Source organism: Drosophila simulans, chromosome 2L (assembly GCF_016746395.2).
Source record: "Drosophila simulans strain w501 chromosome 2L, Prin_Dsim_3.1, whole genome shotgun sequence".
In the NCBI taxonomy this organism is placed as follows: Eukaryota; Metazoa; Arthropoda; class Insecta; order Diptera; family Drosophilidae; genus Drosophila; species Drosophila simulans.
The window spans coordinates 10,013,387-10,031,489 of NC_052520.2; the positions used below are offsets into that span (position 1 = coordinate 10,013,387).

Here is an 18,103-nt window from a genome sequence, read left to right on the forward strand (position 1 = left end):
ATGTTTGCGGCTTTGTACGGCAGTCATTTTTTACACATCAATGCGTCCAAGTGGGCCACGCAAACTGGGCGAACTGAAACTGATGGAAGGGCTGCCAGCCACGTGGAGGTCCTGCAGCAAACAAGGATACCATGTACATGTGGGGGATCCGTACAAATATGCATAAAAGTAATCATAAGTCCGGATCCCCACCACCACCACCACCAGCTCCTCCTCCTGTTTCACCATCAATGGATGGGGCTAGCTGGCGGAATGGCCATGGAAGGGTCCGAATTGTTTCATGTAGCAGTTGGCATTTGGAAAACGCATAGTTGGCTTCAGTGGATAACAAAAACTGAACTCCGAGAATAGATTCGGTTATCGATTTGCGGGAATGGGGGCCATACATTTATTTATTTGAAAGGTAATATTCGGATGAATAATCCTTTATTCGAATACCGCATGAAAATAGAACACATCGTTATCAGTTTGATGGCTATCTGCCGATTGAATAACAAGTAATACATTTTCCGTATAAGGGAACTATATTTAGTTAAATTATTGAAAGGATAAAAACATATAGTAGTTATATTCCTAAAGAGTTCGATCCTTTTAAAACAAACAGCTTATGCGCATTCTCTTGGAATTTTAGATCGTTTCAAGAGGCGAGAAATTTAAATTTCTGGTCAGATAAAAACAACTTTTGGCAACGTTTCGTGACATGTAGTTGCCAAAAATGGGTTGTCCCAGAATGGCGAAAGTCTGCCTGCCAAGGCTTAAAATTTTGTTAATGAATTGCGAATTCTATCGGCATCTGCACCGCCCTGCGTACCCCGCTCATTTAAGCAATCCTTTCCAAGGACCTCCGCCTCGCTCGTTTCCCATTCACGCAACACATTTAAAGTTTGAGCTTTGTGGTGGTGGTGCTTTCGGCTGCAAGGCGAATTGTCAAGGCAACATGGCTTGCGGAAAGTGGGTGGTGTTGCTCCTGGAAGGGCTAAGCTGCTCATAACCCCTGCCAAGTCGCCCAAGTAACAGCCCCTCGTTAGTTACGGCCATATGCTTTTTATGTAATACACCCACACTCCCCGCCAGCCAAGTGGATCCAAAAGGATCTGGATTGCGGGGTTGTGGAGCCTGAAGTCGCAAGTCAGAGGCATTCCGGAATGGAATGGGCATGCCATTCGTATACGTTGGCCACACATGTGTTCCGGCTGGCCCACTCTGTTGGATTTATGATCAATCATTCGGCTAGGCTTACTGCGGTTAGGTTTCGGCCTGGTCCAGGTCCGGAACTCTCATCTCCCAGCTACCAACTTACCAACTTGTCCCCCGTCCTTCGTCCTTCGTCCGTGGCCACTGACAAATCTTTATCTTTGCCCTGACTTATTTATCCTTTTTGGCCGTTTCATTTTTATTCCGCCTGGCGTTTTTATGTCATGTTTATTGATGTGTAAAAGTCATAAAGTCAAATTGAACACTTGTGACGAGAGTCATCCCTCGCGACTTCCACCCGTCTTCAGACTTTCTGACTTTCCGAGTGTGACATTGATTTTTGCCATATTCTTCGATTCTATACTATTTTATTAAAACTCCAGACTCCGTTTCACAGTTTTCTAGGCACTCCTCATTCCATATTCCATTACGGGGGCACCAAGTTTATGGCCTTTCGAGCTGGTTGTGGAAGATAAGCAGCTGCGACTATCCCACCCACATACTAGTATATAGTTCACTCACCTCGTCGCCTTGCTGGCATTAACCACAGCGCCATCCTTGAACCACTGGAACTGCATCCGGGATGAGCCCTGGGCCGTGCAGGATATGATGAACTCGCTGGCCTCGCGGACTCCTGATTGCGGCTGATTGACGGTCAGCTCCTGCGAAAGGGAGACAATGTCACACTAATTAGACACAGGATGGCTGTGGTTCGGTTTTCGGTTCGGGGTTTTAAGCTCATCGGTTTGGGATTGCGTGGGTTCCTTTGGGTGCCAGTCCGTCAAACATCTGGGAGAGGTGGGATATGGTGGGAGGGGGGTGTATACCACTGAGGTTTGGCGGCTTGTTCGTCATGTTAATGCCACTTAATTGCCGGCCGACTCAGATGAGCCCAATTGTTCGGGCGAGCTGGCCGCAATTAATAAATAATTATTTTCGTTGCCGTTTTCGGTTCGAGTGTCAAGTGCCACACTGTTGACATATTTATGTGCATATTTATTAACACGGCACTTTGCTACATTGGCTATTATGTTTTTATTCCGGCACACGCCTCAATAGTTAATAAATTATTGTTTAATATGTATCGGAAATGGGTGGCAGTGACCCATGTGGGTAGATGGCCCTGTATATTTATTACGCTTTTAATAGCCGAGATGGTCCGGCTCGGATGCGAATTAATGAAAATACCATTCGGCGAAAATCAATGATGGAATGCCTCCGATTGATGGATGTGCCCAGAGTGCAAAGTGAAATATAAAATTTATTTGTGCGCAAATTTCAATAGATAGCGTAGCTCTTCAAATAAAACGCCACGAATGTCTGGCTCGGACGTAGAATTCCGTAGGAATAAATTGGTAAAAGAGATGGATTAATGCTTTTTTACTAGCTACTCACCAGCAAGCCGAGCGGCGGATTCTCGTCGAAGTGATGGAAATTCGCCACCAGGGTGAAGTTTCCTATCCTGCCGCGCTCCACCATCCGTGTGATGGCATCCCGGATACGCTGCGAGTCTCCTTTCACGCCAAAGAAGTGAAAGGTGATGTCCAGGCGATCGGTGGAGTTTGATATCAGCTCCAGATCGCTTATCTTTGTGATGTTGAAGTTGCGCAGGACACGACCAAGCTAAAAAGGGAATACATTTCATTTAGGTGCTTAACACTTCTTTCTATTAAAGGGATACAACTTTGGCAACATATTAACCCTAATGCCTGTACCTTAACCATTTTTTGTTCGTAGCTAGCCTAGCTAGCAAAGCCCCAAACTCGTTGACTGCGTCGCCACTTTTTCATAATTCGAAATTAATGATAATATATTCCTGCGAATAGCACCACTGGGCATTGGGCCCGCATCGGAATACAGGCACACATTGGCCAAAAAGATACCAAACTGTTCGAGGAAAAAAACTAGGGTTCACCTGGCGTGCCAGGATGACGCAGGAGAGCGCTTAAAGTGTCCTTGGATGCTCACCTTTTCGGCTGCTTTGTTCTTATCGCCTGGCTTTAAGCTGCGGGCCAAGCTTTTCCCGCTCAAATTGGCCATAAAAGGCATTTTTCCGGACTTGCTTGCACCGGGGTGTGTCATAATGCCTCGCCGGCTGCAGGACTCAGCTCAACTCAAGGCATATCCTTGTTTAAATGATTATGCATTATGCTAAAGCCGTTTTCCTTAGAAAAGTCGGTGGGTTGGTGGGTCGTTGTTCCACCTAAGTCCTAGTACGGTTGTTAGTTTCGTTGTCCGAAAGTTTTAGCAACTTTATCTGTGTTAGTCCGGCTTTTTGTTGCATGCTTAAATATTCATACTATTGAGTCACATCTTCTTTGTGCCCCAAGAGCTTGAAGTCAATGGGTGTTTTTTTTTTTTTTTTTGATTATTTTTGAAAGGAGCCAAAGCCACAAGGTTCTTAAATTCCCAATTTGATTGTGATAAAGGAGTGGACTTTACCTTTAATTGGGAATTATTTAGTGGCCCACAAAGGGGTGTTAAACTTGCAGAGTTCGCCTTTTTGTTCGACTCTCAGACATAACCAATTAGAGCGTTTTAATTAAGATGCCACTGGACGCTCACAATAGTGCGGGAAATGGGGAAAAACTTCGCGGAAAATGTGGCAAACCATGAAATCAAAGCTGACAGGGAAAGTCTCCTCGAGCCCACCGGTCACTATGGTTTGTGTGGCCAAAAACTTATTGAAAGTAATTATGGGACCCCATCGCGCCTTTTAAAAACCTTGGACTACTTCAATTGGCTTTTTGATGCCTGGGCTTCCCTATTTTATTTTTATTTTTTTGTCCGTGCCCCACTGCAATTTGTAATTATTTGTGCCGAATGCGAAAAACTAATGCAATTCTGGTGGCCTAATTAGTGCGACGACGGTGGGTACTCATACAAATTACTGGCAGGCGGCTTCATTGTTGGTGGCACACAAACACTTGGATCGACAATACCAGAATGCTAGAATGCCAGATGAAATCCGGCTGGAGAAGTGGAAAGCAAAGCTCGGAAGGATGGAGTCTCCGGCTTTGCACTCTTCACAAGTGGTCGCGGCGAAAACTTCACCCAAGTTGTGCAAATATATAGTTACGGAATTAATCAGAAAAGTGCGCACACAAAATAAGAAAAAAATATAAAAAAATGGGTAAGGGAAAAAGGCAGCAAGTAAGCAAGAAAATAAATATTTTCGGTTAATATAAAAGAATTTACCTCCATCCAGGATTTTTGCCTTGGCTCATTTTTTGCGCTTCTTGCTTTTTAATAAATATGCCGCAAAATGAAAGATGGCAAGTGGTAAGAAAAAAAGTGCAACAGTGAACGTGCTGCAAAGTGGCTTCGGTTGTTTGGCTTGAAAGTTCCTAAGAGGCTTGTGGAAATCGGGTGAATGGGTCCACCCACCAAAAAAAAAGAAAGGAAAAACCCCCCCGAAACGGAACAGGAGTACGCCCATGGTGTCCGGGGATGGGATTGGGCTCTAGGCCCTGCTGTCCCTTCACTTCATGAGTATGAGTAGGCCGTTTGTTTTGGGTACTGCTGTGAAAAGTTTTTAAGTAAAGTGTTGCAAACAAAAAAAGAAAGCAAGAAAATGCCAACAGTTTGTGGAAAAGTTGTGCTGGGGTTGTGTGTGGTGTAGGGGAAACCGGAAAATGTCAACCGGTCGCAGGACTGGCTGCTCATAAGGTGTATTCAAATATTGATTTACTTGAAAACCTTTTTATTGTTTACCTCCTCATTCGGCGGGGCAATGTGCACTCAGAAAATTATAGTTAAACAGAAAACGATTGCTGATTGTGTTTGCACAAATTGAAGATGAAATTATACATTTCCCTCTATAACTTTAAGATAATAATTTTCTTATTGGCGAGCAAAAAAGCTCTGGAATTTTTGTACTTCGAAATAAACTCTGATCTTTAGTAAAGCCCGAGTGGAAAAATGCATTTCCAGCTTGCTGGCACGGCTCGATTATCTCGAGTACCGCACTGATTTCATTGGAGAGTAAAAATCGCAGCTCCATTAAATCTCAGGTCCTTATTCGCCTCTCTCTGTGTGTGTGTGTGTGGGTTGCTCCTGGCGGCAAATGGGGCACTTGGAGCAGATCCAGCAAGGAGTTAACCCACGGCAGTAATATTCCAGAGCCGGTGTCCTTGTCGGCTCCTCTGTTTAATCGCACTCGCATCGTACTTTCGCCAGCTCGGTGCTAATGGCATTTTAATTTCGAGAAGTCGGAACACTGCTGGTGCAAATATCCTCGAAGGACTTCCCATTTTCTCCTCTGGCAGCGAGCAAGCATTTTACCTTTTATTGATACGGCAGAATTACGCCTGCCAACGAGTTGGCCTGCAGTTTGATTAAGAAATTGTTGCGATAATCTGGCAGCCATCAGCATGCCAGAACTTCAAAAAGTGCAAGTGCAAGTGCTGCTGCTGCTGTTGCAACACTGCAAAAACACAAAACACAAACAAAACGCAAACTACTTAGAGCAGCAACCTTCGGAGCCCATTAACGCTGCGAAGTTGCCTTAACTCGAAAAAGTTGGAGGCGGCCAGGACGAAAATGAAACCGGACAGAGATGCTAATGCAGTTACCGGGTATAAAAGTCGGCATAATGGCGATGGCGATGGTTCTTATGCAAAACGAGGCTCGGCTCTGTGTTTTCAGCTGCACCAAAGTGTTGCATACATCTGGGCGCCCGCGTATCTCAACCAGAGAACTGCAGCCCGCCACTGGCACTCTACGTCCACCCGATAAACACTCGGTCTCTAGGCACCCCGTCTTTTTTGACACCCTACTTGCGGCAACAGAAAATATTCGGGTGTTTTACCAACGTTGTGTTTTTGTTACGAGTAAAAAAACCACCCGAGGCCTGCTGCGCAAGAGCCGTATGGGTGAGTGGACGCACAGTCAACGATCGGCCGCAGGTCATTTTTTGTGCGCCTAAAATTTGTATGGGTGGAAGCGCGACGGGTATAAGAAATGAAGGGTAAAAGGGAATACCCAAGAAAAATTTCGTGCTCATGTCGGGTGCCACCCGTTTCGAATCATTGCCTTACTAATTTTTCACAAGTCGCTAGCTGAATACTCTAATGACAAATATTCTTGCATAAATTCATTTTTGAAATGAATTTTGTGACATTATGTACATAGATTCGGCTATTAGCATTATTACTATTACTATTATTTTTACTATAATTTACATTTAAATAATAAAAACGTTAATAATATATATAATATATAATAATATATAATATAATATATATATATAGATATATATATATATATAATGATTAAATTACATATATATATATATTTATAATATATAATATAATAAAATATAATATAATATATATAATTATAATAAAATATAATAATAAGATGAAGGGCATATTTTACAAAGTATTCGACAAAGTCTAGAGCCACGCCGAAAGAATAGTGTATAAACGTATGGAGTGTAAAACGTATGGAGTTACGCATCTTGTCTGTGACTCGACTATCTACAAGAGTAGATAGACTGATAGAGACTATTACCCGAGTATTTTTAGAAACACCCGAGTATTTTTGGAAACACCCATGTGTTTAACGGTAAACCCACAAGTGTTTTTGTTACTCATCCCTTTTTAGGCATTTGTCTTTTTCTGACTGTTTGTCTTCTCTACCCTCCGTTATGGGTGCCGAGTATGATCGGCACCCGCGAGGCAGGGCACCGTATTGATTCGGGTGCGCGCACAACGGGGTGTCTTGTCTGCATGTGCAGACGCATACTGTGTGTTTGTAAGTACCCGCGATGTGCGCGGCGGGTAGCACCCGCACACAAAATTGTTGGGTGTGAGTCGAGTGGCTAAAAATGCCACCCTTGCAGTTCTCTGATCTCAACTTCATCGGGCTGCCAAGTCTTTGTGCCGCATTTTAATTTGAAATTAATGTCTTAGTTTCAGCCAAGCTGGCAAATTTAGCAACTAAACGGTGTGTATCCTTTTGCAGAGTCCAAGTGAAGCGCTGACAGGATCTGCGGCTTGCGAATCAGGATGCCGGGCGTGGTCTTCCTAATCGTTGTGCCTACGGCGAATTTTGAACGTGAGCTGATTTACGGTAAGTGGGTAGACCCCCCCAAAAATGAGGCGGCAAATTGAATAAGCGCCCGTGCCTAATTAAATACAAAGTTGCAATTTTGTTTACACGAAAACTGTAGCATTTATCTAGGCGTCGGCAACCGCATAATCTGCCCCACTCACCAACACATGCAAACGCCGCACCCTTACACATGTAGACACACACACACACACACACACATACACCTGTATGCATTGGGCTTAGGCGCGTAATTACGTTGTTTAGTGGCGTTATTAATTATTTTATGACATCGTAAAAGTGTTCTCCGGGCCTAAGAGCTGGCCATAAATGTTGTATGAACCCCGGCGGACAGAGCCGTAGCAGCTAACTGAAACACACGTGGGAGTAGAGTAGATTTTTTGGTTTCGCATTTTCGAGGTTTTCCCAGCGTTGGGGAAACTTTGCCAAGATAATTTCACAAGCGGATGCCGAGCGTACGTAGCACATTTCGCAGCCGAAAAATGTAATATTAAAATTTAATTAGCCACGATGAGATTGGTCCAAGGAATGCGCAGCCAACTGGTTGAGTAAATAGAGGAGTTGTTGTTGGTGCTCAAGTACTGAAAGCCTTCAAAGTACAGGCTTCAGAATATATATAGATGTCTATATATATATATTAGACAGCATAGAATTAATTGCTGGAACTCAACTTTCAGCAGTAGCTCCTAAGCAGCTACCATTTATCAAAATCAGCGACGATAAAAAGCCCACAATAAAAACCCATAAAACAATATAATTTATGAAATAAACGGCATCGGGAAAATATGGCATCTTGTGCAATACGGCGACAAAAACAGGCATGTAGGAATCGTTTTTCGGGCGAAAAAGCATTAATCAAATATTTATTTAAATACGAAACAAGGCGATGCCAAAAGCCATCAAAGGGAATCATCATTAATTTAGTTTGTCACCATGGCACCGCCGTTCTGATAATGACAATGGAGCACAAACCGGATTGATGAGCAAAGTGGATGGTAGATGGTAGATGGTGGGTGGGTGGTCTTGGCCTTGAGCCTCCAAGTGGGGCGTGAACGAAGTTGCTGCTTGTCTTTGAAAGAATAAATCACCTTTGCACCCTAACCACAAGTTGATCGAATATAGACAGATCACAGTCAATAGATGTATTATTAAAGCTAAATAGTATCCTTAAAATATAATCAATTAAGTATTATATAGCAGCAGTACAAAGTCCAAGGAATCGTCAGTGAAATGCAATACCAAATGAAATCATAGGGTATACCATGTTCGTTGCTCCGCTTTCAGTCACTTTTTAATGCAGAAGGACTTAAAAAAAAAACACTGGCCGTGGCAACAGCTTAAAGAGTGCAAAACACTTGGGTAAACAAAAAGCCTTGGCAGAAAACCAACAAAAATAACATGCAATTCGGTTGAAATTCCACAGAATTCGGCTCATAGGTGTCAGACATAAATCATGGATACCTCAATTCCATGGCGACCTGAAACGGAGAAGGCCGGCGAATTAAATAGACAAAGGAGCCCATCGAGGAGGAGCATCGATGGCCGCCAGGTTGGATGCTGCGGAAAGTGCTGACTTTGTGGAACTTTTGCCACTAGAGAAACTATGCGAAACAAACTCAGAGATACTCCCACACACACATAGAAGGGTCCTGGGTCCTGGGCCACGAAAGTCCTGGCCTAAGCGCATTTAAGCCTTATTTTGGCATTTGTCAATGTGGCGGGATTTATATTACATTTCGATGTCTGCCGTCTGGCCCCGCTTGTTGGCATAATAAATTGTGATCCTTTGTGTGGTTTTTATGTAGACTTTGATTTGATTTTTCGCCCGCCACTTTATTTATATATATATATAGATATATTTATTTATTTAGCACAAGTGGAGCTTAGTTCGTCGATTTTTACAGGGCCACAAACTTTAATTTAAGCATAAGTCATCCGATTAATTGCATAACAACACGCATTATTTGTTCACGATGGCCGGGCCATTTAATTAGCGTAATTTGAAGCAAAAATGAGCTTAGCGGTCGAAAAGGTACAAACACACACACACACACTGACAGCAAAACCAAATATTTGTTAAGCGCTTAACTGGATCCAAAAATATCACTACAATTTACGCTAATTACAATATAAATAGTGCGATTGCCGTGAATTAACTAATTAGAGTCGAATTAAGCCGGCATTCCAAAACAATGCCGAATAGCTAAATTCAATTTTGGTATTCCGAGTATCCTAGCACCCTAATCATCGCCTGCCACCTGCCACCTGCCCCACCCATTCAACCCATTGAAGCCATCGATCCTCTCCATTTCCATGGTCCATGCACCCGACGAGTCCAGCTTAATGGCAAATCAGCTTACGTTTATGTACACGGCCACATCACCTTTTCATTAACCCATGCCAGGCACTTCAAATAATGCCCTGCTGGAGACGTCTGCCGTTGGCATTGGCAGCCATCCGGGACACCTCACTGGTGGCCATGGTGGCCATCCTGCGGTCGCTGCAGCCGCCAATGGTGGTGGTAACAATAATCTGAACATCAATCTTCCGGAGAATAACAACGCAATACTACGACTCGAAGTTGAATTACGTGACAAGAATGTGCCCAAGTATCGTCGTGGCGGAGGCGGTGGGCGTGGCGGTGGCCCAGGCATCGGACAAGTGGGCGGCGGCATAGGCAAGCGAACCGCAGGAGGCGCAGGAGGAGCAGGTGGTGCAGGAGGAACGGGCACCGGAGTCCAGATTTTGCCAGCTGACACCTCCACGGTGGGTGCTCCCATGGACAAACGTAATTTAGTGGTGCCGCTCGAAAAGGTAAGTCGTCGTCGAACGGTCAGTTACGAGTTAGGAGCTGGTTCGGTCAAGTGGGCAGAGCTTTATGCCTTCCCCGAGCACTTAAAGTTGATTTTCGTGTGCGTTGTGTGAAGGAGGAGTGGTAGGAGTGGACATGGGTTCAGTGCCAGCTTTGAGTGCGATTTATGCACTGAGAGGAAAAATGTAACAATTCAAGAAAAAGGCTTAAGTGGCAGCTTAGAACCTGTTCTATAGCCATTTAGGGAAGTGATTTGGAAAGTATAGCTAAAAATATATTGACAGTTCATGTGTACCAGTTAGAATGAATCCGAATATATATATCATTTCGAAAGACTATCCCATTTTTCTCAGTGCCTTGCTGCGATTGCGGTGGCGATTGGAACTGCGACAACGATTGTTGCTCCGCTTGTAAGGATGCACTTAACTGGACGAGAACGTGACTCGAGCGGTGTGCTGCGTAAGTGGTTACCCAAATCGTATCTTGGGGCAGATTATACTGATGAATGAGGTGGCTTAGCCGCAGAAGATTGATGAATGCTGGTGCATCTTGGCCAGCCAAGGCCGGGACAAATCGTGCCATCAGTCAGGGAGCAATGAATTCTAGGACTATACACACTTATAATCACATTCAGTCGATCCAATTAAATGCCAAGGCCATACGCCATAAGCCATAAGCCTGCGAAAATGCCATCCTAAGCTGTTGCTTCTCTCGTTTGTCCAGGTGCTGGAGGAACTGCTTGTCAAGCTGGAAATTGAGCACGTTACTTGGACGACCAGCAAGAAGGGATATTTCCATCACGTCGTTTTTCCGCTGCAGGCGGGATCCCCCTGCGAGACGACGCTGCACTGCCTCACGGAACTGGGCATTGGCACTAAATTGAATTCCAGTGTCAGGTAAGTTGAGACATTCAAGGGGTGGCAACAAATGGCGGGCTTCAAACGCCAAACTCCGAACGTGTCCGGGAAACTCAACTAGGAGCCCCAGCAAGGAGCAACAGCTGGTCGAGCTCATCCGGGGACTCTGCTCCTCAATGGAGGTGCAATAAAATGGCAGAAAGATGAGGAGGCCGGCCGGCTGACCGAAGGACTCCCACGTTGCCGAGGTCCTTGAGTTCTGCATTTTGATTGCTTGTAGCAGCTGCAGTGCTGCTGCTTACCAAATTCCGAATACCTTTCGATAATGTAAATGCAATTTTGCACCGACTACAACGAATCCAATTAAAACCCTTTTGCAAAAATGTTTAACAACCGGTATATATGTACCTCGCCTTCGAACTGTGGAATTCGCCCAGTAATTAAATTAAGCAAAACACAATAGAGCTGAACAATGAACAATGAACCCGACTAAGTAGTAAGGCTACTGCTGAATTTAATATGAACGAGCAAAAGAGCAGGAGTGGCAGCAGAAGTATCTGCAACCCAATGGATTGTTGGGGAGGAGGGAGTCGGGAAAAGTAGGTGTGATAATCATTTAATGGCATTAAGCAGGGGGATTAAAATGCAGTTGAAGGTGTGACCCGATGAAAGGTAGATTCTTGAGTCAGTCCGAGTCGGCGGGCAAAGGGCAGATGGCAGAGGGCAAACAGCAGATGTTTCCATGACCTCAAGGAGCCGAGTGGCCAGACAAAGTGCGACTTAAGCTTATTAATATGCGCTGAAATTCAATTAAGAACGTAGCTGCTGGAATGCACCTCGCCGTTGATTGAGTGCCACCAGTGTAATCTATAATTCAGGCTTCGCCCGCCCAGAGCATCTTGAGATCTCGATGTCAGCAGCCATGTGCCATGCTGCACTGCATCCTTTGACGGCCCCACGAAATGCGCACGACTTGTTTTACAGATATGCGCTTGCATATATCAATTTCAAACGTATCTACACTGGGGGAAAGTTTGTGACCCTATTCTATAAAATAAATGCATTGGCAAGCTTTGGAATGCACTTACAACTAACTAAATTACTGAGAAGTAACTTCAGTGCTTAGAAATCCTTTCAGGGCAAACATACATAGTGGTTTTTTCTGTAACCCCATAAATATATTATATTTTTTTCTCTGTGTACTTTCGCCGCAGTGTGCTGCCGTGCAGCGTTAGTTATGATGCCATCACAGATGCGGCCAACATGCGAGATGACTACAGGTGAGTGGTCCACACGCATAGATGCACTATGCGTTTGGCTGGGGCACGGGTGGCATTGTGTTACTGGTGGCATTGTATTTACTGGCTTTGTGCGGACCCGTTAGCGGAGAAGATGGGGCTTTTGTGAGGATTCCGCAGCTGTCGCTTTGTTAAAAACTAATTTCAGGTGTCCCCTTCAACGTGTCAAAGGCGCGCCAGTCATTTCATTAACTTTCACTCGCACAATTCTTTCACTTTCGTTGGAAACGTGACATTTGACTGCCGGCGCGAGATATCGCAACTTGGCCTCTTTCCCATTACGACTAGGTTTTGGCCTGGCCAAAAAAAGGGGGAGGTCCTTGGAGGCCTTGGCCCAGGTCCCAGTTTATTACAGCCTTGGGCCAGAGTTACGACGAGCCACTTGGAATGGGTTTTGTCAGTGGATTCGCCTTGGTCGTCGGGCTGGAAAGTGAAAATGGTGAAATTTGCATGGGCCATAGGGTATGGGTTAGCTATCTCCGCTTTTTGGCTGACGGCAACGGGTTAAATGCATCCATTTTATGTGCCTGTGCTGGGGCGAAAATGGCAGAAGTCGTCAGCGAATATACAAATATACACACCCGATGTCTTCTTGGCAAGCAATTGTCACAGGGCACCGAAGGAAACACCTGTGTGCATACCTGATGAGCTCGTAATTGAGGTTGGCTTGTGGTTTATTTTTGGGCGATGATTGAGGCGATGTTTCGGTTGGGTTATTAGAGCCGCACTCTAATCAGCAGCAGACTGCAGACAGAATGGGGATTATGTGGGTGGGTTTTCTGGGTTTTGTGGCAGGGCGGCAAGGTAAATAAAATCTGGAATCAATTTAGCAAAATTATACACTTGAAATTGACACACGAAGATGGAAGTTCAGATTATCTCCTAATCACACATGCTCAATTGCTTCTTTCTCCTTTTGTTTAAGTAATATACCTTTTCTGGCATAAACAAAAATACATATACATATTTTCAATAAAAGTGCACAGCTGGCACACTTTTCTTGGCCATTTTAAAAAACCATTTCATTTTATTGCCTGCATTTGTTTCCTTACAAAACAGCGAGGAAGCGGAGGATGCCTCGAAATGGAACAATTTTGTGGAATCAATTAAGTCGAAATTAACAGTCAAACAGGTGGTGGATGGAGTTCGAGCCGGAGGATCCTTGTCCTTTGACTACTTGCTGCTAATCGTTACAGCCGAGTGAGTACACTGAACAAAATTCGAAATGGAATTAATAGTAACTAAGTATTATGATAATATATAATAATAAAATATATAATATAATATATAATATAACATATAATATATAATATCACTAGATAGGTAGATACTTAAATGTTTTATGAAATCTCTAGCATTATCACCTTCATAGTTTTCAGTGTAGCAAGTGAAAGGGTTGGCAGTATTAATTTCGCAAATTCCACCAGCTGACGGTGGGTCAGCAGTAAAAGTAATCATTATGTGGCTCTACTTTTTCCAGCTCTTTGGCCGCCCTGGGCCTCGTGGAGAATAATGCCCCCAATATAGTGGCTGCCATGTTAGTTTCGCCGCTTATGGGTCCCGTAATGTCGATAACATTCGGCGCAATTATCTCCGACAAAGAACTAATGGTAAGTGCAGTTTCCCCTTATGTCAGTGGCTTTTTTCGCCCAACAGCAAATTGTGTAGCTTCGCGAAAAAGCCATTCAAAACCAACTAAAAGAACATATATGAGTGTATGGGAAACTACACACACACTACAGTGAAAAATGGAAAAGTGGAAATAGTTGTCAGGGGGGGATGCTGAGTGGGGGGGGGGGGGGGGGGGACTGCCAAAAATCCATTTCACAGCGCGTTAAATGAAATCGTCAACACTCTTGCCCAACGCGACTCTTCGACTGCTTCTATGTGGTACTTTTGAGTGATTTATGAGCAAATGACATTTGGAAAATAATAAAAAATTGCACCGAAAATTGCTATGCCAGTCCGTCGTGGTGTTCTATGTCCTGTATTCCAGCTGTCAAAATTCGCATGCAGCCAACAGAAATATGAGCGTGGGGTTTTTTCTTTTTTGGTTTTGGGTTATTCCAGTCAAATGCATAGCGACATAGCGCTGATGTTTTGCAAATTTGCATCGCTTTTGTGGTAAATGGCAAAGTTGCTGAATTGTTTATTGACAGCGTTGGCCCGAAGAGGGCGTGGCCCTATGAAATATATATAAAAATGTTTTTGTCCGCCCAAAATTGCATGAAGTTGCAATGCCAGCGAGTGTTTGTGATATACATACAACACCTGGCGCACTTCTTTTCAGGCCAGCTGAATAGCAAAATATTTCTATCCCGTCCGTTTATAGGGAATTAATAAAACGAGAAACGAGAACTTTGAAGCTTGCGCTGCTGAAGGACATAATACAAAGCCTTGTGCTGTAAATTACTGGGCTTAAAACCACACCCTGCGGCCGGGCAATCATTTTGTTCGCTCTTCTTAGCTGACAGTCGGAAAACTAAGTTAAGCTCTACTTAGAATTAAAGGACGCAGCACTTGGGACCGCATTCAGCGCAAAGCCAATAAAACTGAACTTTAACTGCAGTCGCCAGACGGCAGCTGCTCTCCAAAGTGTCATAATTGTCACCGCCAGGTGGCGGGGTGGTGGTGGTGGTACAAAAGTAAGGGCTTATGCTGCGAGATAAGAACGTCTGTGTCTATAGTTTAAGCGGCATCAAAGACGGCGGCTTGTGCTTCAGAAAGCCCAGATGCATAGCATAATGTGCAAGCTGAGTGGTAAATGGATGGTGGTGGATGCTACAAATAGTGTGCACCAAAAAGGACCACAACAAATAAAATAAGTGAAATAAAAATATAAGGTTTAGATCTATATAATCATCATTTCTAGCATTTCTAATGAAGAGACAGCTCTGTGCTTCGGCCCCAGAGGCAACTTGTTGTCTGCTGACACAATTTTCACCGCACTCCTGGCCACAAACACAGATACACACACACACACACACGAGACTGGATTCAGGATTCCAGGTGTCTTGCCGGCTGTTGACACCTGCGTCGTGTACTTCAATTAAATTTTAATTGAAATGAATATATTCGTGTGCGAACACATGCTAGTGTGCATCTTTTTTGTCGCCTCCTTCCTTTGTGAAGTGGCTCCAGCTGCGTCATCATAATCTTTGATAAAGCCGGCAAGGAAGTTGAATCTGCAGGCAGCATTTGCCATATATTGTGGTCACCAGATATTAACGCAATGCCAGCTTTATTAAATTTACTTGCTTAATGCCAAATAATCAATACACATGTATGCATGCCCTTTACAATTTGTGACTTTTGGCTTTAAATTTGAGCTGATAAAATATTATATGAATTATTAAAAGCTCAGTGTTAAATTCATAAAACTTCAGATCCTTGAGTTGTTTTGATTCCATTACATCTCCATGAGATGCACAATGGGCAGGAAAAAATGTTTTTAAAATACGCAAAAAGCATGCGAACCGTTTGCGGCCAAAATTCATATGCAAAAGTGTTTAAACAATTTCACACAAAAATGCCAATTACAAACGATGACAAAAACGACAACATCGAATGGGGCCAGTCAAAATTGATGGCAAACTATTAAAAATAATTGGCAGGGAAAAAACTGCACCGGAATCCCCATAATATAGTGAAAACGAGTTGGCTTTGCACATATTGCCAGTCGAGTTATTGAATAGCGATTTTTGCAAATATTTGCACGCCATTTAAAGTTGATTCGGACACGAATGTAATTTGTTTGCGCATTACGCATACGCAGTGTGGGCGCAAATGCATTGGGGTGGCTCACATTTGTATGCTAATTTTAAAGCAGCCATTCTCAAATGCTTATGAGAAGCACTTATATTTTTCAAAGAAAAGGATCTTATGGCCAGCTCACTTATATTCAATATTGCCTATCAACTTATAAACTTATATAAATTATAATTATAGTGTGTGAAAGTGGAGTCATATTTTTCGCACACCCTAATATGCATATGCAAAAACTGCAAGTAGAAGAGCGAGCAATAAACAAGAAATTAGCTAAAGTTTTCGCATCCCACTTAAATTGTTGTGCAAACTCTTTAAAGAGCATTTACTACTGGAAAGTGCGAACTTTTCATCCCGCAATACACGCACATATTTTCAGCATTCTTGCGAGTTGTTAGCCGTGTGCTTTAAGCCTCAAGACAAGTTACTTTATATGTGCCGCAGTTGTGTTTGACTCGTAAAATGAGGGGAATGAGGGGAGAAGACACCGCCCACACAAAAAGCACCCAACTTGGAGTAGCAAGACGACATCATGTGGCTGACATTAGAGCGTTTTTCTTTTGTGTGTGCAGCTGCCAACAACAGTTTGCAGTTGCGTGGCTGCAAATTTGGGTTAACATGCCACGAATCTACTCGCAGTTCCTTGGCGCTTCAAAGTATGCAGCATTATCGCTTAAAGTGTCGTTGGCTGGGGTCCTTTGGCATTTAACTCGCTGTCTCGCCCCTAATTTTGGCTCCGCATTCTCTACTTTCCATTTTCCATTTAACGTTCCATTTTCCGTTTTGTATCCTTCCAGAGAGTTGGCTTCCTTTGCCTGGGATTGGGCATGTTTATCTCGCTGCTATTTGGCTTCATCTTCGGCCTAATCCTGGGCACCACCGAGATGCCTTGGGGCCAGAACTCCGACTGGCCCACGGAGGAGATGCGCGGCAGGTAAGGTCATTTCAGTTGTAAGAGAAAATGGGTCCCAAATCAATGTCAATCAGGCCGAACAATTGGGTTAGATTGCGCAAAATGCCGCACGTTTGAATCAAATAGCTAAACCGCCAGGAAGCATAAATTAATTCCCTTACAGGCCCATCGACCTATTGATTATAATCAAATATGAACGAGATTGCACTCGATGCGGTGTACGATAACGTTAAAATTTCCAATTTCGGTGTAGAATTTAATTAAGACATATTTTCGATATGCGTTCGCCATAATTCTGTGAACTCACAGGCATTCCAGTGAGTCGGACGACTGCTGTCTGTTTATTTAAATTCATCAAAGGAATAGCTGAGCAGAAGGTATGCAAGTGACACTCTAATAGAGAATTACCCTGGAAATCTACAAATATCCTTTAATGTGCCAATCACTAAAACTGACATGAGCAAAAAACTTAAATTCTGACAACGATGTGAGTAACTCTTTAGATCTCTGATTAATGCCGGAAAAAGACAGACGTTTAAATCAATAACGCTAAGCGATATATATTTTCTCATTTTAATTAAGAGGCATTATATCACAAGTCATTCATTTCACAGAGTCATGAGTTGGGCGCACTCTCGAATCCCTCGACTTTCGAAAGTGAATTAGGAGTTTGTCGAGAATCCAAAATCCATTAAGTATGTTAATTAACCAGTGTCTCGCACAGCCACTTGCTTCACAGTAAGTTGGCTGCTAAATCTATGAGTGCGAATGTAACAAATTACTTGCAAATAATTCAAATAATCTAGGGCCCCGCAGAAATGTGAGGCGTGTGCTCATTAGAGGGCCTGCAAGGCTTTCTAGGACACTCTTCCCCCATTTCCAACCCCATTTTCCACCATTTCCCCGCCTCGCAGTCACTTGAGTCTATATATATGGGCATACATTTATTATGGCATCGTTTTTTGCCAAACAAATCTTTAAGTCGCCACGCGCCGTCTGTGTAAATCTCCTCCAGCATTGGCATTGGGTTTGGGTTTGGTTTTAGGTCCACAATGGTGGAGCTTAGAGGAGGACACAACACATACACGCCCCCTGGCGGCTGAAAGAGCGGCAGCACAATAAATTAAGCTCAGCCACAGAATTTGCCGGAAGTTGCGTGAAATGAATGTGTGTCGGCAATTGTGTTAAT

The 18,103-nt window shown here is 43.6% G+C and overlaps 2 protein-coding genes across 3 annotated transcripts in view; one reads left to right on the forward strand and one right to left on the reverse strand.

The window, feature by feature from the left end:
- The window catches only part of LOC6731732, a 104,130-nt gene that overhangs the window by 30,781 nt on the left and 55,246 nt on the right, over positions 1 to 18,103 (reverse strand). For both annotated transcript variants that reach the window (XM_039291056.2, XM_039291057.2), the window contains exons 7-8: positions 2,590 to 2,817; positions 1,717 to 1,856 (exon numbers count right to left, since the gene is read on the reverse strand). In XM_039291056.2, coding sequence (XP_039146990.1) covers positions 1,717 to 1,856; positions 2,590 to 2,817 — 368 coding nt within the window. The remainder of the gene's footprint in view (positions 1 to 1,716; positions 1,857 to 2,589; positions 2,818 to 18,103) is intronic.
- Positions 1 to 18,103, forward strand: part of LOC6731735 — a 32,751-nt gene that overhangs the window by 1,138 nt on the left and 13,510 nt on the right. The window contains exons 2-8 of the mRNA XM_039291059.2: positions 7,162 to 7,269; positions 9,674 to 10,083; positions 10,805 to 10,977; positions 12,153 to 12,218; positions 13,296 to 13,436; positions 13,717 to 13,846; positions 16,799 to 16,935. Coding sequence (XP_039146993.1) covers positions 7,206 to 7,269; positions 9,674 to 10,083; positions 10,805 to 10,977; positions 12,153 to 12,218; positions 13,296 to 13,436; positions 13,717 to 13,846; positions 16,799 to 16,935 — 1,121 coding nt within the window. The 5' untranslated portion in view covers positions 7,162 to 7,205. The remainder of the gene's footprint in view (positions 1 to 7,161; positions 7,270 to 9,673; positions 10,084 to 10,804; positions 10,978 to 12,152; positions 12,219 to 13,295; positions 13,437 to 13,716; positions 13,847 to 16,798; positions 16,936 to 18,103) is intronic.